This window comes from Mesoplodon densirostris, chromosome 10, assembly GCF_025265405.1.
Source record: "Mesoplodon densirostris isolate mMesDen1 chromosome 10, mMesDen1 primary haplotype, whole genome shotgun sequence".
NCBI classification, from domain to species: domain Eukaryota; kingdom Metazoa; phylum Chordata; class Mammalia; order Artiodactyla; family Ziphiidae; genus Mesoplodon; species Mesoplodon densirostris.
This window is the reverse complement of record NC_082670.1, coordinates 67449511-67477484: the sequence shown is the minus strand read 5'-3', so window position 1 is coordinate 67477484 and position 27974 is coordinate 67449511. Positions and strand designations below refer to the sequence as shown.

At 46.9% G+C, this 27974-nt stretch overlaps 1 protein-coding gene across 8 annotated transcripts in view; it reads left to right on the top strand.

Moving 5' to 3' along the window:
• Positions 1-27974, top strand: part of ZDHHC3 (zinc finger DHHC-type palmitoyltransferase 3) — a 55923-nt gene that overhangs the window by 431 nt on the left and 27518 nt on the right. For 6 of the 8 annotated variants that reach the window (XM_060109550.1, XM_060109551.1, XM_060109556.1 and 3 more), the window contains exons 2-3: positions 16365-16694; positions 25880-26004. In XM_060109550.1, the coding sequence (XP_059965533.1) occupies positions 16389-16694; positions 25880-26004 (431 nt within the window). In that variant the 5' untranslated portion in view covers positions 16365-16388. Of the gene's footprint in view, positions 1-15052; positions 15553-15606; positions 15629-16364; positions 16695-25879; positions 26005-27974 lie in introns of those variants that run through there. The other 2 variants (XM_060109552.1, XM_060109553.1) reach the window with 2 other exon arrangements.

Sequence of the window (27974 nt, the reverse complement as noted above, 5' to 3'; positions counted from 1 at the left end):
AGAGAGAGAGACAGACTCACTCCGAGTGAGGGGAGGCGGACGTCGTGATTGGCCTGAGAGGCTGTCTCCTTGCTCTCCTTCCTGCCCCCTGTCTTGCATTTCTCTGGTCCCTAGAATGGTGGAAAAGAAAGAGGCGATAAAGACCTCTTTAGGTCGTTCCCGGTGGGAAGGGTCTGGGCCAGAAGTGAATGCCCACTAGTCCCGAGGCGTCTTCACCCCAGGGATTCCCCCACCCCCACCCCCGCTCTCTTTCTGGGGCTGGCTGACCGAACGCTGACCCGGAACCTTTGTAGGATCCCCTTGCCCTGTGTGGCTGCCGGAGCATTGTCCCAAAGAGAGTAGTGGGGGGAGAGTCTTGGTCGGCGCTGGCTGGGGGGCGCAGCGCCCAGGCGTCCCCAGCGCTTCCCAGCAGTGACTGGTGATCGCTGGGAGCCGTGGACGAAAAAAAATGCCAGCCCCGCTAGTGGCCAAGTAAGAATATGGGCCTTGAATATTCAGAAAGGATACCTGCAAGGTGAATGTGGGGTCACTGAAGGAGCCCATTAAGGCGGGGCTGACAGGGCACGAAAAAATTTTAAAGGGGCCACGTGGATAAATGGGGGAAAGTTAGCCCAAAACGACAGAAACAAAGAGGGGGTCTGATGACTTTTCCAAATGCCCCATTTTTGAGGAACCTCCCTGTGCTCAAAAGTGAAAGTAACCCATGACAGCTTGATCATCCAAAGAACATTTGGGTTTTCTCCGATAGTAGCTCAAATACAGTTTCACACATAACTCTTGGGAGCTTAGCATAGATGGGCTTTGTGCTGGCTTTGGAACACTAAGACAAGTGGAGCGCAACTTCTGCCCAGAGAAGCTCCCCAGGCAGAGGGGAAGGACCCAGGGCCAGCATAACCACAGAACATGGTGGTTAAGAGCTATGACAGTGGCACCAGTGAACACAGTGGGATAGAGAGGTCAGTCCGAGGAGGGTATGGAGAGGAAGTACCTGCCCACATTCTTAAGCACTAAACTGCTGAGGCCCAAAATAGATGATCACTTCTTAGTAGACTGGACATTAGTTGTTTCTGATGTCTCGACATAATTCTCTGCAGGTGCACCTACAGGGAAGACATCCTGCAGTGTTGAACTTTGCCCTCCAGGGAAACTAGGAGAAGTGAAACTGGAAGTGTTTCCTCCCTAACGAAAGCACAGGTGCCCCCACCTGTTGTGGCACATAGATGCCTTTGTGTGTGGTTGGATGCCTGGATTCTAGAGAGGACCTCCGTGGTGAGATAACAAGGGACTGCTGATGTTAGAAATGGTATCTTGTGCTAGAGATTGCTCAGAAAGGAGAGACCCTGGATGTGGAATTTTAGTAGCTAGGATATCTAAGAAGATTGAGGGTTTAAAAAGTGGCAGTGAATAGATGAGAAAAGACACCGAAAGAAAATACTGAGTTTAGATACCATGGAATCATCTTTATATAAAGATTCATCTTTTTTTTTTTTTTTTTGTGGTACATGGGCCTCTCATGGCCGTGGCCTCTCCCGTTGCGGAGCACAGGCTCCGTACGCGCAGGCTCAGCAGCCATGGCTCACGGGCCCAGCCGCTCTGCGACATGTGGGATCTTCCCGGCCCAGGGCACGAACCCGCGTCCCCTGCATCGGCAGGCGGACTCTCAACCACTGCGCCACCAGGGAAGCCCAAGATTCATCTTTCAATGAATCTTTTAAAATATAGAACATACATTTGAAGTGTTCCCCTGATAATTGACTAAGATTCTTTGCTGGAGAAGGGTTGGCAGTATTTGCTAAATAACATTATGAACAATGTCTGACATGTTAGACTAAGTAGATATAAGAGGTGTAAACAGTAGAATGTTCATTTAAAATTCTCTACTAAAACAATGACACCTTCACTAATTGTTTTGCTTGAATGCAGCCAGAATATTTTTATCACATTTGTTGTGATAATACGTTAGACATTTCAAAAACCTATAAATCCAGAGTTCTTTTTGGTTTACTGAAGCAATTCAAAGATTGTATGTTTGCCAGAAAATCGAAACACCAAGGATGGCATGTTATTCTGTTAACCTGCTTGTTTTCCCATCACTGTCAGATTCTTTTGGAGGCATACTGATTTATAGGTCTGTCTATTCTAAATCTCTGTACTTTTTTTTTTTTTTTTTTTCTTTTTGCGGTATGCGGGCCTCTCACTGTTGTGGCCTCTCCCGTTGCGGAGCACAGGCTCCGGACGCGCAGGCTCAGCGGCCATGGCTCACGGGCCCAGCCGCTCCGCGGCATATGGGATCCTCCCAGACCGGGGCACGAACCCGTATCCCCTGCATCGGCAGGCGGACTCTCAACCACTGCGCCACCAGGGAGGCCCTAAATCTCTGTACTTTTATTAATTTTATCTAACAGTAACTTAAGCATAATAGTGCTTATTATGTGCCAAGCACTTTACAAAGACTAACTGATTCAGTCCTATTAACAATAGCTCTGTGAGGCAGGTACTATTATCCTATTTTACAGATTGGGAAACTGAGGTGCAGAGAGGCTGACTTGACCAAGGTCTCAGGTCACACAGCTAGTAAGTGGTAGAGCCAGGATTTGAGACCAGAGAACCTAGCTCCCCTACCTGCATTCCTAACCATCCCCTTATGTAGCTGTCCCCTTTCATTTCATTCACCAGAGTATTTGAAGGAGGCCTGTGTTTGTTATGGAACTGGTAATGCCCTATAAGTTATAGTTAGGTTTAATTCCAAAAGCAAGGAATCTCTTCCTTTTTCTAGAGGAACATTGAACGTGGTGCTGATGGGAAGCTCATGTGTCTGTTTCAGCCAACTCTTTTAGGTAAGGGAAAAGGTTACATATAGACCAAGTAGAGCTTAACTCAAAGTACCTGAGATCCCTCAACGGCAGAGAAGGCCAATGGATCAGGTACAGAGGGTTGAGATAGGCATGGAGACCCAGATTCCAACCACGTGCTTATTCCCAGAATAGACATCTAGAAGCTCTTCAAACAATCAGGAAGTATTTGTTTGCATGCCTGTGTGTCCCTAGTGTTCTCGTGGGCCTGAAGAGATAAGAAACTGAAAACACACACCTACCTAAAAGGAGTTTAAGATTTCTTATAACTGCGGAGCCCAGGCTCTTGAACTAGTACATGAACAAGACAAAATAAAGTGCTCAATTGAGACACATGGTACTTAGATGAGAGGCCGGCCTATAATAAGATGCTACTTGTGCAGGCCAGGCATCAAGAGCAACAGGTAAGGAGCTGCTCCTAACCACTGGCGGATAACAGTAACATTACACAGATGGAGTAAATCTGTCCCACCTAGCCTTGGTTAATTAAAGCAAAAAAAGTCAGTTATAGGAGAGCTTGGGGCAGTGCTGAGTCCGTGGTGCTGAAGTTGCAGAGAGCTCTCAAAAGAGACCTCTTAAAAGCCCAGCAAGGGAACATTTTATTCCCAGTCTTAAACAGAGGTAGCCAAGTTTTAGGCCGTTTCCTTTGCATTCTCACAATTAGCCCAGCACCCCAGAAACGTAAAAGTGAGCTATTGTTTTCCCTACAGATCCGTTTCCTTTAAACACTTTGCATTTGTCCTGCCTGTGCCTTGTCTTAAAGAATACTCGGTATAAATAACCTGTCATAGTCAGGCCAGCAGGTCTGTCTGTCTTGTCATTCTAGACATCATAACTTGTGGTTCCAGTGATAGAAAAATTGATGGGAATACATAGGTAAAGCTTATTTTCCTTTAGAGGAAGGGTCTTCACGTGTGTTTCTTTCTGAGCAAACGGCAGGGTGCTTCCTATGTCTTTCATTAGGGCATGTGTGAGAAAAGGGCGTCACATGTCCTGATTAGCAAATCTGGAAGTATTTAAACACGTACACACCCTGATAGTCATAGAAAGTAACAGAAGCTGAAGCAGCAGTGAAGGTGTGATGTCTGGCTATTGACCTTTTGGGGGAAATAAGAAGGCTAATGCCATGCTGCCTCGAATTTCTTCCTGTTCTCTGCATTTTAAAATCATTTGCCTTCGTCTTCAAAAGCAGATTTCCAGAGACAAATGGCCAGATTATTGCTGACTTTTGACTGTGTAGGTAAGAAGACTACCTTGCATGTCCCACCTAATTCAGTCATTCATCCAGGCAATGTGAGGAAACACCAGGAAAACTCCCTCTTTTCATAGTTTTTTCCAAATTGTAGCATTCCTGGTAACATTCCATTGATTGAACTCTTTGGATTTTCTGGTCTACCTGAGACATGAAAATCTCCTGTTCAGGGTCAGTGGGGATGGAACGCCTTGGGGTAGGATTGATTTTTCACCTTAGGACAATGGCCTTAGTGGGACAAGTACAGTTCTGGCCTCAGTTCTGTTGCAATAAGTTTTGACTTTGCTTTGTACAAAGTGTGCGTTTCTAACCCAAGAAAGAGTAGCAGAGAATCTAGAAAGGCAGGTTGGCTAGGAAGATAATGATCTATGGTGGAAAGACTATTGGGCATCTATTCCAGTGATCTAGACTTTGCCACTAACTTGCTTTGTGACTTTGAGTAAGTCAACCTCTCTAAACCTAATTTTACACGAAAATGCCTATCTTACCAGGTTATAGAAGTCACAGTAGATCTTGGATATAGAGACATTTAAGCATTGAAAAATGGTCATGTTTAACTTTGGACTTTAAGACTTCTCTCTTTTACCACTTTGTAATATTTGATGTATTTTGATAGTGCTTTTCCCTCTCTGCAAAACATTAAATGAAAAAACAAAGGAAGTGGTAATTGCATGCCATACTTCATTGAAAAAATTGAACATGCTCAGGAAAATTGCTAACAGACAACTGTTTCTTTTTGAATATTAACAAAGAATGGGGAAAGAAAGTTAAAGGATACTTTTGATAATAAAAAAATCCAAGAAATTAACAAAGATGTTGAATTTGTTTCTGAGAACAGAGGAATCAGAATCTCAGCCCTGCAGAGGACTTTAGCAATCAGCTCAATGTTCCCTCTTGTTTTATGGGTGAGGAAACTGAGGCCCATGGAGGGTAACTGTCTCGCCCCAAATCATGAGGTTAGTGAGCAGCAGGGTGGGGAGTAGAATTCTGGCCTCTTGACTCCAAGCCCAGTCTTCATTCTGCTTAGCACTAGTCTCCCATCTATCTCCAAAGGCCTCTAACAAATGCCTCGCCTGGCAGGCGGGAGCTGTGGACTTGTAGAGTCTTGTTTCCTTGGGCCCAGGTTCCTCCCAAGACTCTGCTCTTGCACTGCCACTTACAGGGCCTGAGGTGAGTGGGATCAGCAGGGACCTGAAAGCAAAATGGCTCCCCTCCTTGAAGCCTGGTACAGTTGTAGTAACTGGTTCTCTCTTCTCCTTCCCTAACTCCTCTTTCAGACCCCTCTAAGCACTTTTGCTTTTAGTCCCTAAGAAAACCATGCTCTTGCCTGGGTGATGTCACAGTGGCTGCATATCTGCACATGGCACAGTGTGGGGCCAGGTGCCATCTTCAGCCTTTGCCTAGCATGGGTGGGCTTTCCCTCAGAAAAAGCAGCGTGCTGGAACTTGGCCCTACAGGAAGTGTTCCCCAGCAGAAGCAGATTTTAGGGATTCAATCTTAGGGTGACTCTCCTGGCTGAAGCTTCACAGCCCTCCTGCTTCCTAAGTTAAGGCAGGATCAGTCTTCTGAATGGTGGCTGGTGTTCAGCCAGGGCCCCAGCTTAGAGCACAAAATCTTTAAGTTCAGGTCTGTGGTCTATGAACAGCACTGCATGTGGCCCACCCGAGAGTGCCATCTCTGGGTGACCATGTGTGGGCAAGAAATTCAAACAGTAAGTAAGCCAAGGTCACTGGTAGAAACGTCAGCACCCTTCCCCCTTTTGTTTCTAGTTAATGGGCAAAGTTAATGATTGTAGTGAGTAGTTAAAGGTAGGCTCTGGAATGAGAGCAGGCTTGGGAGTGTAGCCTGTCTCCACTGCTTCCTAGCAGTATGAACATAGGGTAATCTTTCCATGCCTCTGTTTCCTCACCTCTAAAAGGGGGTGGGAAAGTGAGGACTTATCCTATAAGGTCGAGTAGCTATGAGGATAGAGCAGGATGAGGTGCGTCTAGCCTACAGCCCAGTATAGTAGACCTTCAGAAAAGAGTCAGGGCCCCGCTCCATGTTGGGTGTGCCCTGCACTGTGGCAGCTGCCAAGCAAAAGGCCCATCTTGGAACCTACCCTGACAGAGGCCAGGGGCAGTTCAGTGTCAGGTGAGATCATGCACCTGATTACAAAGGGTTCCATGTACTATGAGTATAACACTTGTTGACAAATATTAATTGGGTAGCTAAATCAGTGATATATTGTTGCCTTTTTAAAGAGTTTCCTGCTGGGTTGCAGACTTCCTGGAAGGAGGAGTTAATGTAGGGAGATGGCCGCATAAGCAACAAGAGGATACCGTCCGTTAGACCTAGATAGGAAGTTAGCCAGCTCGCTAACCATTTTATGGAAATCGGCTGACTCCTTGAGTTTCATTTCTTTACCCATCTGTAGAAGAGGCTGGACCAGAGTTTGGAAGAGGTCAGCTAGTCCCTATGGTCTCTTCCCGAAAGGCTGTGTTTTTTGAGGGCCCAAGTGTGTGAGGTGGCCTGGTGGGTGCTGTGCTCCATTAAAGAGGAAGCCACCAGCAGCAAAATGGCTCATAGAAGAAAGAATGCTCCTTCTTTTTTTTTCCCCCCCAAAGAATGAGTATTATAGACTCCCAGGAGCGGAAGCAAAGTCTGCTTAGAGTCCTTTTCTAAGGTTTTTTAAAAAGAGTCACAGGGCTTCCCTGATGGCGCAGTGGTTGAGAGTCCGCCTGCCGATGCAGGGGACACGGGTTCATGCCCCGGTCCGGGAGGATCCCACATGCCGCGGAGCGGCCGGGCCCGTGAGCCATGGCCGCTGAGCCTGCGCGTCCGGAGCCTGTGCTCCGCAACGGGAGAGGCCACAACAGTGAGAGGCCCGCGTACCGCTTAAAAAAAAAAAAAAAAAAAGTCACGAAGTTTGGAGAACTAGGCCTCCTTACTTGAGAGATGAAGACATTAAAACTAAGTTGAAGTGACCTCTCCTTAGGTCCATGAATTGTGTGCGAGGGAGCAGGAAGCAGAACTCATGTTTCCTGCTTGGTCATTCCTCCTTGTCCCCCTCTTGCAAAAAAAAAGAAAGAAAGAAAGAAAGAAAAAGCAGCCATGTGTGGTGCTCAGAATGTGGTCTGTGGCGGCAAACAGCTGGTTTTGGATCCTGGCTTTATCTGATCTAGGGAATATTATTAAGACCCTCTACACCTCACTTTTTCCATCTTTACAATGAATAATAAAAGCTACTGTGCTAAGTTGTTGTGAGAATTTAGAGGGGCTGCTTTGTGTACATCCTCAGTCTTAATGGGCATTCAGTTAACGATAGTGCCCATCTCCATTCCTATAGCAGCACTGCATGTTCTAGGCAAAATCTCAGCTGCACTTGGATTTCCTCATCTGTAAAGCAGAAGAGTTTGACTAAAATCTATTAGATGGTCTTTAAGGTTCCTTCCCACTCTAAAATTCTGACTCAGATAGTGATTGTTTTTTACCAGTTAATCTTACGCGTGGTCTTGTTTTAATTTTTTTCTCATTGTTGCAACATATGATAAAGCACGCTCATAAAAAAGGATGAATGCGTTACCCAAACGAATGGTAGTTTCTACTGATCCCCAGTGTTTGTGACATATGTCATCCTATATGTGGGTGTGTATTTTTTTAATAGATCTAGAAAGCTAGGAGGTGGTAAACTAGCCAGTTGTAGTACTATAATCGTCAGTTGTAGTAAATGGAGGAACCGTTAGCCTCCATGAGCTTCCAAATCCCCAAACTTTTTTCTGAAATGGAGACTCATTGTTAGGAGTCTGAGTTTGCACATGAGTGGGTTTTATAGGAAGAAGGCAAATTTCGCTTACTGACCACTTGCTGGTTCCCTCAGTGAATTTTAATATATATAGGATTTGGTTTGGGCATGTTATATCTTCCTTCCTTCCTCCCTCCTTCCCTCCCTGCCTTCCTTCCTTCCTTTCTGTCTCTCTCTCTCTTTCCCTCCCTCCCTCCCTTCCTTTCTTTTTTCCTATTTTTTTGTTGAAGGTTAAGTATGACAGAGACAGCAGGCAGGCAGAGGGAGACAGACCCTCTTGTAGAGAGAGACACAATGTAGACTCCTTGGTCAAGATCTTCTAGCACAGGCCAGCAGCTCTGCCTGTCTGGACACCTTCCTTGCCTGGCAAGGTGTGGTGCAGAGGGTAAGATAAGGCACCTTTCCTTTGGACCACACCCTTACCGTTTGGAAAGAGCTGAGTGACTCATTCTGGTTTTTTATGAAACATTTCAAACAGTGATTCATGGTTCATTCTCTTTTTCTGAGAATCATCTAAAAATGGGTATGAAATTTACAATCCTTTTGGATCCTTACACAAATTAAGAGATTTGTAACTCAGATAAATTCATTTTTTCCTAGATCAGATTTATTTCCAAAGCTTCCAGGGAATGGGCCATTTATTCATCGTAAATCTGTGGGGCTGGTTTGTGAATACTTGAAGTCCATCACCCTAAAACGTGAGAAGTTTTGAATCTATACAGTTCCAAGATCTGCTTGTATGTTGTGCATGAATGCATGTGTGGATGTGAGAATGTGAGTGGGTGTGCTGTTTTAGGAAAGTAATCTTCACAAAGTCCTTTGAGATGCCTTTAAGGACTTGGTTTTAGATCTAGCTGAGCCACCCATGACTTTAGTGTAGTATCTTCTCTCAGGAAAGCAGCTGGCAATCTGAGAGGATCTGGGGTTCTTGGGACATTCGCTGGACTGAGAACAGTGGGATTTGGGGGTTCTAATACATCCAGTACTGAACTTTTATATGTGATGGTCATGCCTTTGACCCTTGTTCATGAAGCATGGACTTTTGGTCAATTTTCTTAGGCCAGGTGATGGATTTATAAGGGTTTGCCCCCCACTCAACAAGTAATGATTAACTACAGTCACTGTAGCTGGATTTTGCCCATCACTAATTGTCAACACTAGGCCAGGCCAGGAGGCTAGCCTGGCCAGCAACCATCTATGGGCCATAGTGGAATGGGGCCTCTGAGCTTGGCCTTAGAATCACCACTTTCAAACCCTTTCAGTTGCCCAGCCATGGATAGGCAGCATGGGAATTGAGTCATAAGTGATGTACTGCAAGGCCGATCCAGAACCCCAGTCCCTGGGGCTCACAGGACTCTAGATGGCACTTCACTAAATACATTTTTGTCTGCTTATCTGGATTAGTGGAAGGGCATGATTGTGGTCAGGCATAATGAAGCACGTGTGTTATAGGTGGATCTGGAGGCAATTCTCTGGACCAGAAGCAGTGGCGTTTTTTGGAAGTTAGCACTAATTTCAGTCATTTCTTGCTTTTTGCTTCTGAAACTCTAAGAAGGAAGACTAGATGGTTTTCTTAGATTTCCAACACTCTGCTCCCCACAGAGCTCAGGTTGTCACTCTGGACACCATCTCTGCCTTATCATCAGGATCACCTTCTCTAGGGAGCTCCAGAACACCTCTGATCCTGCGAATCTCTTTCTCCTATAGTTTTACCAGATTGGGAGCTCAGAGAGGGAAGGGCAGGGCCTGACCAGGGCAGCACACGCACATTATTGTCATCCCTGGGTGTGAGTGCCCTGCACAGTTCCTTGTGTTTAGCGGCTGTTTCATGCATGTCTTTTTGAGTTGAATTGAAGAGAGGTGGCTTGAGAAAGCAAACAGGGCAAGGGCATGGGATGAAGAGGGTAGGGAGGGAAACTGGAGGAGGCTGCCCCACAGTGGTATGAGCGGGCTGGCAAGAGTGGTATTGAGGCTTCTGGGACCGACCAACCTCCCTGTGGACCTGCCCCAGAGGCTGAGCAGCCAGTTCTGCGCACCTCCTCTCACGCAAGGACTCATGTCAGGAGTGGGTCCTTGGCAAAGAGCCTCAACCCCAAGGATTGGAATTTCCCTAATTCGAAAAGGAAAAGAGGTCAATATTTGCCTTTTCTGTTGTTATCACTAGGGACAGAGTGAAGGGAATTTGTACAGTTTGTTTCAAGGTGGGTTTTCCCCCATATTCTTCAGATTTGGCTAATGTAAGGAAAGCTACTTCCATTGCTTTTGGGGGAGCTGGGGGTTAAGTACATTTTTTAGAGCAGTGTGCCTTCCTTGGTTTTGATTGGACTGTCTGAAACTCTGAAGCGTGGATTGGAACATGCTCTTCGGTTCAGCCCTTAGTGTCTGGCTCTGCCAGACACGCTTGGCTGGGTTCTTTCCCAGATCACAGGCTCTCACTCACCAGTGAGGGGCAGTGGGAAAACACAGCTCCTCTGTCCACCCTTTGGTCTCACGTGGTCTGAGTGTGGAACATCTGGAAACTTGAGTAAGAGTCATAGTCCACCTATTTCACAATCCTATTGGGGGCACCCTTCGCCATCTAAAATATGACCACAGCCCTGAAAGTAGTCAAACAAGGGCTCCAGGAGGTGGGCTGGGGAACACAAAGCTCATGGCATTTTACTCCTGTATTCATGTAATGAACACAGATAGTGTGTGGCTACTACGTGCCAGGCACTGGCTAATGAAAAGACAGGGCTCCCAGCCCTCAAGGACTGTGTGGTAGGAGAACATAGCTGGTGTTCCTTAAAGGCCAGTTACCTAAAATGAATACCTTTCTTTTACAAACAAATCTAACAAGATTTAGTTTTATTTGCTTTTCCAGTCCACAGCCAATTAGCAGTAGTAAATAGAGGGTATGTTGGGAAGATTGGTAGCTGTAGATACAGAAATTCGACAGCCAGGAATGGAGGAAGAAGACAAAGAACCACACAAAGGAGATGCCAGAATTACAATTATAATAGTCTGCACAGGCCAGTTGGTGTGAGGCCGAGAGCCCAGTGAATCTCTGTACCCCCCGAGGACATCATTACCTAACACACTCCATTAACTGATGTTCCTGGTAATGACTTTAAATCATTACGAAGAAATGGATGGTTATTGTACTTAAGACAGGAAGAGCTATAATATCCCTTTTTTGTTGTTTTTATTTTACTTTTTAATATTTCCAGTTTAACCATCCAAATTGTTAAAACGTGTTTCTGCTTAGGAACAAGCTACAGTTACGTGGGAAATTTGCTTATGTGGAAGGGCCTATTCCTCAGGAAAACCACACCTATGAAACACAACTCAAGTTTAGTCAACTCATTGCCATATGTACAATCAAGAATGAGCAATTGTCAGAGGACAGATAGAATACAGTCAGCTACTCTGAAGATACACCATGAGCATAATGTGATCACTGGAAGTATATAAACAAGAGCATTGCTCTAAAATTTATTTTCAGTGATTATCCATTTCTGAAAACCACACAGTTTATGATAATTGAAGAACAATGGAGTACACAGGTTGTGGTGAGATGACCCTCAGGCAGCAGATGACAGGAGGATACACTGCCACAGATGTGGGTTGGGGTGGGGTGAGTCGTTACTGACCATCTAGGTCACACTGAGCTGTTCTGCAGGGGAAGCAGGCAGACCTCGGAGATGTTGCAGGTTCAGTTCCAGACCACCGCAATAAAGTGAAAATTGCAATAAAGCAAGTCACATGAATTTTTTTTTTGCAATAAAGCAAATCACATGCATATAAGTTATGTTTCTACTGTAGTCTACTGCGTGTGCAATAGCATTATGTCTAAAAAACAATGAACATACCTTATTTGTTTGTTTGCTTTTGTTTTTTGGCTGTGTCACATGGCTTTTGGGATCTTACTTCCCTGACCAGGGGTCAAACCTGAGCCCATGGCAGTGAAAGTGCCAAGTCCTAACACCGGACTGCCAGGGAATTCCCATATACCTTATTTTAAAAATACTTTAATGCTCAAAAATGCTAACCATCGGGCTTCCCTGGTGGCGCAGTGGTTGAGAGTCCACCTGCTGTTGCAGGGGACACGGGTTCATGCCCTGGTGAAGGAAGATCCCACATGCCGCAGAGCGGCTAGGCCCGTGAGCCATGGCCGCTGAGCCTGTGCGTCCGGAGCCTGTGCTCCACAACAGGAGAGGCCACAACAGTGAGAGGCCTGCGTACTGCAAAAAAAAAAAAAAAAAAAAAAAAAAAAAAATTGTTAACCATCATCTGAGCCTTCAGCAAGTCATAATCTTTTTGCTGTTGGAGAGTCTTGCCTTGATGGCTGCAGACTAGTCAGGGTGGTGCTGAAGGCTGAGGTGGCAAAATAAGACAGCAATGAAATTTGTGGCATTGATTGACTCTTCCTTTCAAGAACAGTTTCTCCGTAGTGTGCAATGCCGTTTGAAAGCATTTTACACATAGTAGACCATCTTTCAGAATTGGACTCAATCCTCTCAAACCCTGCCGCTGCTTTATCAACTAAGTTTACGTGCTATTCTAAGTCCTTTGTTGTCATTTCAACAATCTGCACAGCATCTTCATCAGGATTAGATTTTATCTCAAGAAACCACTTTCTTTGTTCATTCATAATAAGCAACTCCTTATCCATTCAAGTTTTATCAGGAGATTGCAGCAGTTCAGTCACATTTTCAGGCTCTACTTCTAATTCTACTTCTCTTGCTGTTTCCACCACATCTGCAGTGACTTCCTTGAGACACTGAAGTCTTGAACCCCTCAAAGTCATATATGAGGGTTAGAATCACCTTCTTCCAAACTCCTGTTAATGTTGATATTTTGACCTCTTCCCACCAGTCACAATTTATTTTTTTACATCTTTATTGGAGTATAATTGCTTTACAATGGTGTGTTAGTTTCTGCTTTATAACAAAGTGAATCAGAGAGTGGCATGGACAAATGTTCTTAATGGCATCTAGAATGGTGCATCCTTTGCAGAAGGTTTTCGATTGACTTTGCCCAGATCCATCAGAGAAATCACTGCTTATGGCAGCTGTAGTCTTATGAAATGTATTTCTTAAATAAGACTTGAAACTCAGAATGCCTTTTTGATCTGTGGGCTGTAGAATGAATGTTGGGTTGGCAGACATGAAAAAAACATTAATCTAGTTGTACATCTCCATCAGAGCTCTTGGGTGACCAGGTGCATTGTCAATGAGCAGTACTATTTTGAAAGGAATCTTTTTTCTGAGCAGTAGGTCTCAACAGTGGGCTTAAAATAGTAAACCATGTTATAAACAGATGTGCTGTCATCTAGACTTCATTTCCATTTATAGAGCACAGGCAAGAGTAGATTGAGCATGATTCTTAAGGGCCTTAGGATTTTCAGAATGGTAAATGAGCATTGGCTTCAACTCCAAGTCACCAGCTGCATTAGAGAGTCTGACTGTCCTTTGAAGCTTTGAAGCCAGGTAGTGACTTCTCTCAAGCTATGAAAGTCCTAGATGGCATCTTCCTCCTATAGAAGGCTGTTTTGTCTACATTGGAAATTTGTTATTTAGTGTAGCCACCTTTCATGAATTATCTTAGCTAGATCTTCTGGATAACTTGCTGGCGTAGCTTCCATGTCAGCACTTGCTGCTTCACCTTGCACTTTTATGTTATGGAGATTGCTGCTTTCCTTAAACTTCATGACCCAAACTCTGCTAATAAGCTCAGACTTTTCTTCTGCAACTTCCTCACTTCTCAAAGCCTTCACAGAATTGAAGAGAGTTAGGGCCATGCTCTGAGTTAGGCTTTGGCTTAAGGGAGTATTATGGCTGGTTTGATCTTCTGTCCAGACCGCGAAAACTTTCTCCACATCAGCAATAAAGCTGTTTCGCTTTCTTATCATTCGTGTGTTCACTGGAGTACCACTTTTAATTTCCTTCAAGAACTTTTCCTTTGCATTCACAACTTGGCTAACTATTTGGTGCAAGAAGCCTAGCTTTTTGGACTGTCTCAGCTTTTGAAATGCCTTCCTCACTAAGCTTAATCAAATAGTAACATCAAAGATTGCTGATTGCAGATCATATAACAATATAATAACAATGAAAACGTTTGAAATATTGCGAGGATTACCAAAATGTGACAGAGACAAATGCTGTTGGGAAAATGGCACCAATAGACTTGCTCAACACAGGGTTGCCGCAGACCTTCAATTTGTAAAAAAGTAGTATCTGCGAAGTGTAATAAAGTGAAGAGAAATAAAACGAGGTGTGCCTGTATTTATTTTGTGGGTGACAACTAGCTAGAACCAGCAAACTTCTGTAAAGAGCCAGAGGAAATACTTTAGGCTAATGGGTCTTTCCATCACAACTATTCAACCCTGCAAAAAAGACAGAGAATATAATATGTGTAATCGAATAGTATGGCTGTGGTCCAATAAAACTATTGGTTTAGAACTTAAATAGCAACCGTGGGGACATAGATGATATGCATACAAATCAGTATGGCAGCAGGAAAAACCAAGAGAATGCTTGCATTTGGAGGTTGTCAAAATGTTGAGTTTCCATCAGCTTTTGAGTCATAATGGGATTTCAGCTTTTCGTTTGTTTGGTTTTGTTTGTACAGAGTTTAGAATTTTAGAATTTGCTTGCCATAGGTCAGGTCCCAGATGTCCCCAGTTTTCAGTCTCCTGCTGTCCTTCTCTTTGGTGCTTCAGAGGTATCCCTGCATCTTTTAATGCCTCTAGGTTGTCCCTGGCAACACTAATTGCCACTATCTTGTGAAGAGCACAAGGTTGCTCTATTGGAAAATTCTGGTTGAATGTGATAGTCACTCTGAGTATTTGTTGAGTCAGTGTTCCTTTGGACAAGCACACAGTACACATTTAACTGCCTTTCAGACATTAATTCTCTGCCACCGTGGGAGGGGAGGCCTTGGCCTTATTCTTTCATTATTAGTCAGTGCAAGTTTTGATTCCAGAATGTCTGTCATTTGAGTAGTAGTTACTGATCTGCCTTCTCAGCTTTCTGGACACATCCTTACTTTTCATGACTCTACTGTAGTCACTTCAGATCCTCTTTCTTTGTTGGGGGTGAGGGCAGTGGAGGAAGGAGGAAAATTGGGCAAAAGGTAAGGATAACCCAGTACAACCGTTGAAAGCTTGCCCTTTCCCTTCAGAGCTGCTGTCTTCAGAAAAGCACACAGAGCCAGTGCTGCTTCTGAGTGATTTCCTCTGCTGTGAAGTGACTTGAGTTCTCAAAAGACTGAGATGTTGCTTGCCTGCATCATAGACTGTGCTCCAGGTGGTTTTCCCATGGCCCCTACATCTGGCAGAGAACTAGAGCCATCGTGGTTTCTGAGAAACCTGGTTGGTGAAACGACAGGCCCCAGAGTTTAAGATAAAGAACTGGAGCAGGGGAATCTGGACTGCCATGTCTTGCAGCGTGTGCCGTGGACAGAGAGACTTCAGTTATCGCGTCTTAGTGATTTCATTGCTCTCTCCAGAGACTCAGCTGCAGCTGTGAGGAAGAAAGGACACGTTGCCAGCACTTGCTTCTGAAGTAACTGACGTCTTTCCTAGAGAGAAGACGTGTGCACCGCCTGTGATATGTGCAGGGTCTTGCGGTCAACAGCACAAGTAACAGGCACCTCCACCTCCCTCGACCCTCACACCAACTGTGAGGAGGGGCTGGGGCTGGAATGTGGGTGTTTTCCTAGGTCAGGAGACCAGAACTCACAAAGCCCCACAAGCAGGTGGTGTGGAAACATCTCTGGACTCATTGTCCAACATTCCTACGCTTTTCCCTATCACCATGAGTAGAGCAGAACTCAGAGGGTCTCTCATTCCTGGAAGATAAACCATTCTGGCCATAGGGCTAAAAACCCTAGCTTGTTTCAAGAACATTCCCCATCCTAATGAGTGTTTTGCCTTTATTATTGGCTAATGCAGTGCAGTAAGTTAGAAGGTCTTCATGGTTGCAGCTTAACCCTAGTCCTAGGTTACCACTACTTTCCTCCTACTCAATCCCAACCAGCCTCAACACGAGTCTCTGGCTTTGTCCACAGTGTAGCGGCAGCATCTTACTGATGAAGAGAGTTTTCCCAGAGGGCCTGGTGCTCCCCCTCCCACCCCTTTGTCTTTGAGGTCAAAATTTGAACATATCTGTTAGTCCGCCTCCCAGCTGGTGTGCTGTGTGTGCTGCTGCTGCTCCGGCTGACCTCAGGCGAGGCATTTGCCCCTTGAAGCCTCCCCTTTCTTGATCTGTCATGTGAAGGCTTTGGGCAAGGTGGCCCTGTTTCACCAAGGCTAGCTTAGCTTTCAGAAGTAGGGACAAGAACTCACATTGGAAATGAACAGAAGGTTTAGGCAGCTTTTCTGCAAGAAGTTCACACATAGATACTCATGGCTCGCTTTGGAAAGGTGATTTTGTCAAGTCTCCTTGATGACAAGACCACACCAAATTTCTGGGTTCTTTTTTCTCTCTTCCAGATGCCAGTATGGACAGAATAGCTTATGATGCTTATCCCCACCCACCACTTCCGAGACATTGAGCGGAAGCCAGAATACCTCCAGCCGGAGAAGTGTGTCCCACCTCCCCACCCCAGTCCTGTGGGAACCATGTGGTTTATCCGCGATGGCTGTGGCATTGCCTGTGCCGTTGTCACCTGGTTTCTGGTCCTCTATGCGGAGTTTGTGGTCCTCTTTGTCATGCTGATTCCATCCCGAGACTACGTGTACAGCATCATCAATGGAATTATGTTCAACCTGCTGGCCTTCTTGGCCCTGGCTTCCCACTGCCGGGCCATGTTGACGGACCCCGTGAGTATGTCTGGGCTTGTTTTGACCAGCCCACACTCTCCTCCTCTGGCCCTGGCATGGCCGCAGCCTGCATGTGCCCCCTGACCTTGGGAATGTGGAGAATAGGAGGGCCAGGGCTGGGGTGGGAAAGTGGACTCAGACCCCACCGAGGGGACCCCATCTGTACCACAGCCTGTCTTGGTTGAATGATGCTTTCTGTACGTAGGTGTCTGCATTAATTGAGCCTACCACGGGAGGAGTTTGATCTAGAGGAGGCTTAGCCTCTAGTTAGAAAGGCACAGTGAGAAAACCACGAGGCTGGGGCCAGATGATCCTAGTGGAAAGCATGCTGGGGGTTGGATCAGGATGGGGCCTCCCAGTGCAGATAGGACTGGAGCGAGGTGAAGCTGAAATTAAAGCCCTATCCAGTTCCAGGAACCTGCAGGACAGTGGCCTTTACCTTGTTTGGGCGAGGCTCATCTTTCCCTGAAAAGCTGGATAAGCCTGTTTCAGGCCCTAGCAAGTGCCTCTTGGTGAGTATCTGTGGGTAAAGCCATGGTTTTCTGCCTGATGACTTAGCTAAATATACCAAGCTGTGCAAGTGGCTGTTGAGTATTAAATTCTCCGTTCCTGCTCATTATCTTGTATGGGAAAAGTGAGAGAGAGCCTTATTTGATAGAGACTTCCTATGGCTTAATTGTTTCAGTACGTGGGATGAGTGTGTTTAAATTAAGAAAGGGAAAGCACTGCAAGTGGCAATGCACTGGCCACACAGATTTCGCTTCTGTGAGTCCCGGGGAAAGCACAGTACATATGCTGAGTTCTGAGCTAGTTCCCTTCTCGGAGGGCTCCATTTCCTGCTGGTTCAGGTGGTGGATTATTAATCCGTCCCTAGGGAAAGCCACTTTCCCGGCTCAATCACGAGTCAGTGACCGGCCCATATGGCGCCTCTTCTCACGCACGTGCCTGGAGAGATCACACACACTGGCAGGCAGGGGCCTGCTGGCCCAGTGTTAGAGCTGCTCGTAGGATTGTTGAACAGCTGTCACCTGAAGGAAATGAAGTACATGGTTATAAGTGCCCTGAAACACAGGGTATAAACAGTTTTCCTCAGCAGCATCAATTTGATGATATGGAAACAAATTAAGGGTTCATTCAGAAATCTTTATGGTGCCCTTGCTATTGGGGATACAAGAGTGAAAGACATTATTTGCCTCAGCTTATAATTTAGTGTCTGCTGAGCCCCAGGCACTCTTCCTTCTCTCAAGGTGCCCTCTGTCTGATGAAGGCTGTGGCAGAAGGAAGCACAAGTTGCTGTGGAAGAACAAAAATTAACCAGTCTAGGCAGGGGTGGCTGCCTGGAGGAGGTGATGCCCAGGCCAGTTCTTGTCAGAACAGTGTACATAGGTAGGGAAGGTGGAGGATGATAGGGCAGGAAGACACTGACAGCAGTCCAGGCAGAGGGAGCAGCATAAACAGAGACACAGGAATGCAGGAGTGTGGTTGTTTGGAGTGGTAGGAACTTAGGAGAATGGGTTTGGTTTGGTGATGTGGCCAGAGTGCCAAAGAAGTGGGGTAGGAGTTGGAAAATGGGGCCGGCGAGAGCCCCTGAGGATTTTAAAAGAGTGATGAGATCAGATTGTCATTTTACAAGGATCACCGTGGCAGCAGTGAGGAGGAGCCCTGGGGGCACTGAGGAGTGGGACAAAATGAGTGCCGTGTTTATTGAGTACCTACTATGTGAGAGGGTCCTTCTGAGCAGTGGATACAGCTGTGAGCAAGACAGACCACAATCCCTGCCTTACTGCTGCCCATATCCTAGCGTAGGACGTCAGGCAGTAAAGACGTGATGGAACAAGGTAATTTCAGAAGTCGAAAAGGGCTTTAAAGACAGCAAAACCGTGTGATCCAGGGGCTGTGGTAGTGACTTTTCTGGGGCGAAGGAGGACTATTTATTTATTTACTTACTTATTTTTTATTTTAATTTAATTTAATTTTATTTTATTTTATTTTTCCAGAATCCTAATCACTAGGCCACCAGGGAACTCCTGAAAGCTCATAGTGGTTTGGTTTTGTTTTAATTAATTAATTAATTTATTTTTGGCTGCGTTGGGTCTTCATTGCTGTGCACAGGCTTTCTCTAGTTGCGGCGAGCAGGGGCTACTCTTTGTTGAGGTGCGCCAGCTTCTCATTGCGGTGGCTTCTCTTGTTGCAGAGCATGGGCTCTAGGTGAGTAGGCGTCAGTAGTTGTGGCACATGGGCTTCAGCAGTTGTGGCTCGCGGGCTCTAGGTGCGCGGGCTTCAGTAGTTGTGGCGCACGGGCTTAGTTGCTCCGCGGCATGTGGGATCTTCCCGAGCCAGGGCTCGAATCTGTTTCCCCTGCATTGGCAGGCGGATTCTTAACCACTGCACCACCAGGGAAGTCCCAGGAGGACTATTTAAATGAAGATGATCTGAGAAGGACCCCTGAGGCGATGCCACTTGAGCTGAGGCCTAAATAACATGAAGGGGTAGGTCAGGCAGGTGAAGGTCAGAGGGCAGTGCCTTGCAGGCAGAGGAGAGGTACAAAGGCCCAGAGATAGGAGCGTTCTTGGCGTCTTTGAGAAACAGGACTCAGACCAGGGTGACCGGAGCATGGTGAGTGGAGGCGAGAGGGGCTGGAAGAGGTGGGGAGGGCTGCAGAAGCCAGGCCGGGCACGACCTGTCGGCCTCGTGAGAACCTTGGTCTCTACTGTACAGTGAGAAGCCATCAGAGAGGCATGATGTGACCTGATTTTTAAAAAGACACTGCCTTGGGCTTCCCTGGTGGCGCAGTGGTTGAGAGTCTGCCTGCCGATGCAGGGGACACGGGTTCGTGCCCCGGTCTGGGAGGATCCCACATGCCGCGGAGCGACTGGGCCCGTGAGCCATGGCTGCTGAGCTGGCGCGTCCGGAGCCTGTGCTCCGCAGCGGGAGAGGCCACAACAGTGAGAGGCCCGCATACCACAAAAAAAAAAAAAAAAAAAAAAAAAAGACACTGCCTTGTGCTTGGGATAGGGTTCTGAGGTGGGGCAAATAGAAGCAGGAAGATGAGAGTTATCGCAGTGGGCCACGCAAGATGTGGTGGCAGCTCAGACCAAGGTGGGAGCGGTGAGGCTGGGGGAGAGAAACTTTTGGATTTGGAATATATTTTAAGCCCCTAATGCTCAGGCCTGGCTGCATATTAGAATCCCTTGAGGGGCTTCCGAAAAGTACTGATGCCTTGGGCCCCATCCCCAGAGATTCTACTCTAATTGGTCTGGGATGGGGCCCTGGGATTGGGGTGCTTTAAAGCTCCCAGGTATCCCTCATATTCATCCAGGTCTGAGAACCGCCATTCAGAAGAGTGACAAAAGGGGAGAGGGATCAGAGAGTGTGCCTTCCAGAGTCTTGGCTGGAGTAGTTGGGAGATTTGCTGGTCCCCTCTATTGAATGGGAGAGTCTGGGGAGAACAGATTTTGGAGGAGAAATCAAGACTTCTATTCTGGCCAAACTGTGTCTCTGTTACATGTAAGCAGGAGTGCTAGCTGGGCAGTAGCCAGCCAGGTCTGGGGCTGGTGGGGAGTTGGGATCAGAGTAGAGTGTGGAGTTTACTGGTTTCTAGAAGGCATGTGAATCAGGGAACTGGATGTCGGGGGGAGGGAGAAGAGGCTTCTGCCCTGGCCTTCCTGCTACCCTCACACACATGTGTTCTTTGACCTCCATGTTGTGCCCTCTCCAGGGTCTTCCTCAGTCTGGCCCCTTGCAGTTGGATGCAGGAGAGAGTGATTCTCACTGTATGTTGCTTGGCTTCCAATCCCAAATGAGAGCCACAGACTATATCCCAAACACCGTACAGCTTCTCATAGGTGTGTTTTGCTGTTGGCCTGAAAGAAAATGGGGCAAAAAAATAAAGCGTCTGTCAAATATCTACCATTAGTAAGGGGAGCAACTCAAAGCATGCCCTGCAGACCTGCCCCATCTCAGACTCTTCATGCTGCCACTTGCCTCTCCCCACTGCCAACATGTGACATCTTATACAAAACCCAGCACACAAAACAGAGAGAGGTGGGGCTGCAGAGGAAGGGACCCCTGAGACACCCTGGGCTTCCAAGGGATGGAGTTGGGGAGCCCAGATCTCACACTGAAAGCAAGTCAATTAGGGGTTCCTTATTAACATTGCAGGTAGAGTCTGTTTTTAAAAAGGCATCACTGCAGGATTCTAAGGAGTTCCCTAATAGGATTGTAATGTTTTGTATCTCAAGAATTCATGTTGTGTATAATTTTTCAGAAAAGTTTATGTCCGGAAGTTATAAACAATGTATAACAATGTATGCGTTGTATATCATTTTGGTTTGTTAATATTACTAGTAAAACAAAAACAAAAACAAAAAACAAACAAAAAACTCCTGCAGTCTCCCCCAGACAGTTACTGGTAGCCCTTTCAGCTTTGAAATTCTTATTCCAAATGTAACATCAGAACAGTTGCAACCACTACAGCTTTCTGGACCATTTAGCAGTCATTTACTCCAACATAGTAGTAAGTGGGTCCACAAAGAGTTTGAGCAGGAAAGGGAAGAAAGAAATGACTTGGAGGTGGAACTCCCATTTGAGAAATGGGGTGAAAGGGATAGACAGGCCTGTAAGAGGAGGGAAGGGGGCAGGTGGACAGAGGGGCGCCGTACCTCACTTGGCAGGTGTGCTGGCCTGGAGGTGGCGTCGTGTGGGCAGGCGCGCGAGTCAGACTGGTGTTTGATTTCAGGCTGCCCTCTCCTTGCCTGCTCTGAGGTTGTGTAATGTCTTCAAAGGAGCTTTCTGTGTTCCTGAAACACTTGAAACGACGCGAGGTCGAGAGTGGCTCCGCTTGCCTGGAGGAGGCAGCCTCTTGAAGGCAACCTGGGCTCAGGAACTGTTTCTGACCTTGATACCTGCTCTGTCTCCCCGCCCCATCCCAATTCACCACCTGACCTTTTCCAGTTATAAATACATTTTAATTCCTCATCCGGGGAACCCCCTCAGGAATCCTGAAGGATTCCATTTAAAATTTAGATCTGGGACAACGCCTGTCTCCCAGAAGGTGCTTAAAGCTGAGAGCTTGTTTCTTTTTGTCCCGGCTGCTGAAAGCCCAAAGCCAAGCACTACACGATCACAGCAGTTGTGTCAACCCTATGATCAGCTTTTTTTTTTTTTTTTGCCCCTACTTTCTTTGGACCTAATCGTTTATTAACCTCATTGTAAATTATCTCAAATCTGAGATTTGAGAACAAGAGGAATATAAATGAATTCAATTTAACCACATTGTTAAGGGAAAGAAAATTCATCTATCTGCCTGCCAGTGCCCCTCCCTGCCTTTGAATCCCACCCTGTGAACACCTTGCTATAAACAGACCTCACATGACTATCTGAGACCACTGCAGGCCAGTGATTGGAGTTTCAGCTGCCCAAACCGGAATAACAGGACTCACTTCAACATGCAGTTGGTAATCCCTTCTGGAGTCTCTCTCCGTGACCTTACTGAGCACAACTGTGTACAGAATCAGTGAGTATTTACTCGAGCCAGTACGATGGCAGGATGATGTCAGGTCCGTGGGAGCATAGGACGAATAGCACCGGGTCATCCTGCAGTGTGCCGTGTAATGTGCGGGGTGCTGCGTGCAGCCAGAGAAGGGCCTCGCACACTTTGCCCAAAGGTGTTGACACATTCCCTGGATCAGGTCAGGGACTTGCCTCAGGGTTCATTTGAGGAGGGTGCTGCACTCTGCCTGGTGCCAGGCAGTTTCTCTTACCTGCCACTGAGTAATCCATAAACACTGACCGGAACATCTTTCTAGCTCCAGAGAGGAGAGGGTGACCAATTTGGGGGTTACCAACCCCCTACTTTTCTGTGGAGGAGACAGGTGGCCTTTTGACACAGGCCTGGGGCTGGTCACCTGTTCCTGGTCACCTGTTCCTGGCAGAGCTATGAGAGGGAGAGTTTCTGCCTAGAGCAGCAGGTGTGCTCATGCTGTGATCCCATGGCCCCTGAAACAGTTTAAGCAAGTTTTCATACTTGTTGCTTGAAATAAATGGAATCATTGGTGCTTCTTTGGAACCTGTCTCCACCCCTTTCCAAGTGTGTCCTTTTTACATCATCATATTAGCCCGGATACTAATTGAAACAGGCCTTGTTATCTTGGGCCTATTTCAGTCTTAATGTTTGTGTAGTTATACAGTTCTTCGCAGGAGAATGATATTATGGCATCAGGGCAATTAAAAAGAAAACCCTCTTCAGTCACTTAATAGAAATAGAAACGTAATTTGGGGGCTTCCCTCGTGGCACAGTGGTTAAGAATCCGCCTGCCAATGCAGGGCACATGGGATCGATCCCTGGTTGGGGAAGATCCCACATGCCACGGAGCAACTAAGCCTGTGTGCCACAACTATTGAGCCTGCACTCTAGAGCCCGCAAGCCACAACTACTGAGCCCATGTGCCACAACTACTGAAGCCTGCGCACCTACTACTGAAGGCTGCTTCAGTAGGGCTCTAGAGTACAGCTAGAGCCCGTGCTCCACAAGAGAAGCCACTGCAATGAGAAGCCAGTGCACCGCAATGAAGAGTAGTCCCAGCTCGCCACAGCTAGAGAAAGCCCGCATGCAGCAACAAAGACCCAATGCACCCAAAAAGATTAAAAAATTAAAAAATAATAAAATATGTAAGTTGTCTTCTGATAGAGGCATAGATTCTACACTTGGGTCTGAATCCTGCCACCGCCACCTGTTAGTCATGTGATCTTGGGAAGTTGCTTAACTTCTCTGCTTTAGTTACCACATCTATAATATGAGGAATATCATAGTCTCTGCCTCATAGGTTTATTGTCAGAATTAATTGACAAAGTACAGTAAAGCCCTTGGAACTGTGCCTGGCGTATAAGCAATCAATAAATGTCTGTTGTATCATCACTGTTATTCAGCTTGGATTTATTGAAGACTTGCTCCATGCCAGGCCCTGGGCAATTCATTGGGCTACAAATTAAAGACATTGTCTCTGTCCTCCAGGAACTTACAATCATGTAGGAGAGATCAGTGTATACTTAAATGATACGTGTTATAAGACAAACACAAGCTATCTAGCACAAAGACCGAGTGATGGGTTCTGTCTTGGGTGTAGCCTGGGGCCATTAGAAAGAAGGCAGAGGATGTGATCCCTGAGTGGGTTTGTTGTAGGTGCAGGAGACAAGGATGTGCCTGACAGGCTGGAGGGGAGGTGCTCATATGGGTCCCTAAGAGCACAAGAGGAAGACTTGGAGAGCACAGAGCCTCTGGGAAACTCCAGGTAGTCCACAGGGTGGGACTGTCAGGGGAGGGAGGTGACACTGGAAGGGTGGTTCAGGGCTGGATCTTGGTGGCCTTGCCTGAGCCCTGCCCAGGAGCTTGGACTCTGTACCATGTGAAGGCTCTAGGGAGCCGGGGAAGGCTTTTAGGCAAGGGGAATAACGTGATCAGATTCACATTTGAGAAAGTTTACTCTGGAAAATAGTGGGGAGAAAGGATAGAGGTGAGGCTGCAGGATACAGGGATAGACTGGAGGCAGGAAGTCCTGGGGGACTGTAGTGTCTGGGGCACACGATGATGGGGCTCAACTAAGGCTGTGAGAGTGGCATGGAGGGGAGAACATTGGATTCAAGGCATCATTTGGGGCCATATTAAGTTGGTGGAGTGGGTGGGAGTGTGGGGCAGAGGGTTAGGAGAGCTGGAGATGACTACTGGGTTTCCACCCCAGGTGACCGGGTAGATGATGTCTCATGAGCCAGGGAGGGGAGAATAGGAAGTACAGTTTGTGGAGAAAGTAATGGGTTCAGTTCTACCAAGTTGAATTTTGGGGGTTTGTTTTATTTTGTTTTAATGCCTTTTGAACAACCAGGTAGAAACATCTTCATCCCCAAAAGAGGTCTGAGCTGGAGCTGGTGATAGAGGAAGAGTGTCTGGGGAATGCAGGATGAACAGGGAAGAGGGCTAGTAGTGGAGCCCCAAGGATCACCCATGTCCAGGATGGGCAGGAGAGTGAGAGAGGCATAGCCCTAGAGGCAGGTGGAGACCAAGAGGGCATGGAGCAGTCACAAGAGAGTGACAGGAGGAGGCAGTGGTGGGCGTGAGGAGACCCAAGCAAGATGAGGGCTGGGAACTGACCTTTGGATTTGGCCACAGGGAGTTGCTTGTTGACCTAGTGGGAGCAGTTCTGTGGTATGGAGGCAACAGGTGCCAGAGAACCGTGAACTAAAAATTCAGTGAGGGCTTCCCTGGTGGCGCAGTGGTTGAAAGTCCGCCTGCCGATGCAGGGGACACGGGTTCGTGCCCCGGTCCGGGAAGATCCCACATGCTGTGGAGCGGCTGGGCCTGTGAGCCATGGCCGCTGAGCCTGCGCGTCCAGAGCCTGTGCTCCGCAACGGGAGAGGCCACAGCAGTGAGAGGCCCGCGTACCACAAAAAAACCCAAAACAAAACAAAAACAAAAACGTTACAAAGACAGGTTAGCCTCTTTATATGCCCCATCCCCCTCCACCCCCACTTCATTCCACTCCCAGCCTCCTCACCACCACAGAGGTGATCATTATCCTGAGTCACGTCTGGTTTTCAGCATCTTGGTGTGGAGAGCACTTGAATATCTTAGGGCAGTGGCTCATAGTTGCTTGTGGATTCATAAGAACTAAACACAGATTACCAATCCATAACAATAGTACTGGTAAAAAATAAAATAAAACTTGATTCCAGTTTAAACAGAATCCAATAACATTCAGAGCTGTGAATTATGACCTGGGAAAACTGGACTATTAAATGTGATGCTCACCAATGAAAATTCACAAAGACCGAAACTGTCACTGGGAAATCTAATGTAAATCAAAATAGTAGTTGATGAGTCAAATCCTCACTGTAATATTTACATAGGAAAGGATGCATTCAATGAGAACCATGTTAGTAAAATGAAAATGGAAGATCATCGGGAACAATGTAACTGTCCAGTGTAGAAAATCATTCACTTTTCTTTGGGGAAATTCTTTGTCAATAACTTATTATTGGTATTGGCGTAACTCTGAACAGAACCCACATGTCGTTGGGATGAAAATATCCTGTCCCCGTGTGTGGAATTGCTGCTTTCAAATGACCATCGCCTCTGTGGAGTGTCAGAACTGAGGGAACCCCTAGCCTGACCCTGACACCCCTCTTTCTTACAGGGGGCGGTGCCCAAAGGAAATGCCACTAAAGAATTCATCGAGAGTTTACAGCTGAAGCCTGGGCAGGTGGTGTACAAGTGTCCCAAATGCTGCAGCATCAAGCCTGACCGAGCCCACCACTGCAGGTACACTGCCCCCGCCTGGGCTCCCCTCCTCACCCCCTGCGCCCCCGCCCTCGCCCTCCCTCCACGGGTGCCATCAGCAACAGGACTTCTGAACGTGCCCTGCTCTAGGCACGGAGTGTCCACATTGACTCTCCATCCCCACCTGCACAGGAGGGCAAGGGTAGGAAAGGGTGTTTGGTTCGGGCTCAGGACACTTGGCTCCGCCACACTTGCCGGAGGGCCCTGCCCAGGCCCTTGCCTGTCTCCACCCTTGTCTCCAAATCTGTAAAATGGAGGGGAGTCCTGCTCTTCCTACCGCACAGCTTTATTACTTTATTAAGGGCAAGTGAGACAAAGCTTTAGGAAATCATTCTGTGAATGTCTAGCCCCTGACACATTTAGGGGGCAGGTGCAATTTCACTTAAATTTTATAGGGAAATGAAGGGGTTGTCCTTGAAAGAAAAGAAAGACTTTTCTTTAAAACAAAACTTCTAGAGGTCCGACAGTTGTAGAGTTCAGCCAAAAAAGCCATTTCCCTGTTTTATCTGTGGTGGTTTTCCCCTTTTGGTTTTCAGAATTCTTTGTTGTTTTGAGTCTTCTCGACAAAAAAAACCTCCAGCTAAATATTGCACTTCATCATGATGAGAACTTTAAATGCTAAATTACAGAAATAACGAACCTGTCGCTTAGTCCCTTTTTCACACTAGCGTGTGTTCAGGGTGGGGAGGGGCTGTGGAGGAATGAACTGGCTCCTAATGTCAGGAGGTATCGTTATCCTGAGGCTGTGGAAGCATCTGGGTTTTGTGCGAGGTCCGAGTGGCTGAAAGGTGGCTTTTCTGTGCGGACCGCACTGCCCACCTTTTGGAGGAGGGCAGTCGGTCTCAACATCCAGATGCCACGGTCAGCTCCCAATACCTGCTGTGTCTCAGGCACCTCAGCCCACCCTGTCTCATCATCGTCATCCCCATGGTCACCCCCAGAGATAGCTCTGCCATAGTCATGAGCCTCCCTAGATGAGGAATTAAGGCTCAAGGCGGTTAAGTGGCTGCTCCAGGGTCATACAGCCAGTGACTACGAGAGACAGGATTGGTTCCCGGTGTGTCTGGCTCCAAGTCTGGGGCTCTTTCCACTAGAACTCTAGTTTGGGATGACTTGTGTAACTTGATATAACCATATGCATATTTTTCTGTATCTTTTTCTGTCTGTCTGAGAGAGCGATCTGGAGACCTCCCCAGCGAGTTGCCACTTCTCAAGGGTGAGGGCCAAGGAGCTTGGGCAGGGACCATGGGAACTGCCATCTCCTGTGGGGTTTTCTGTGTCTGGGTCAGCTTGTTTCTGAAATCTGTATTAGAAACTAATTCAAAGCTTTCTTCTTGTGCCTGAGATGGAGGCATCAGTCTAGCCTTTTCCTACCACCCCGAGGCTCGGGAAGCCAGCTCTTTTCATCCCCTGGGTGATGTGATTCCTCCGGGCACATTCCTCCAGGGTGGTGGAGCAGGCTCCTGCCTTGAAGTTGGAGAGGTCAGCATTGGAAAGGCAGCGCTGTCCCTGCCACACTGGAGACTGTGGGCCAGACACCACATCTCTCAGAGCCTCAGCTTTCTCCTTTGTAAAATGGGTTGTTCCTCCTTAGCTTGTGAGGATTAAGTATGAATATCTATCTGTTAGTGGAGGAATGTGTGAGCGTTGGGGATGTGCTGGGTTTACATAGGCTGAACCAGAAACAGGGAAGTGTGAACTTCATAGAAAGAACTTGGGTGACCACAGTGGTTCTTTTCTCTTTCCTCCCTGAGCCCTTGGCAACCTCCGCCGCCTGGCATCTTCCTCACCACCTCCTCCTCACCTCTCTCCCCAGGATGATCCAAGGGAGGTATTCTTGAGTGCTAATAAACAAATCAGCTTGAACAAAACAAGAGCTGCTGATTCAGATGAACTTGAGTGAGGATGCCTGTGCGTCGCCTGTTCCTGTGTCAGGAAATGTATGCTGACAC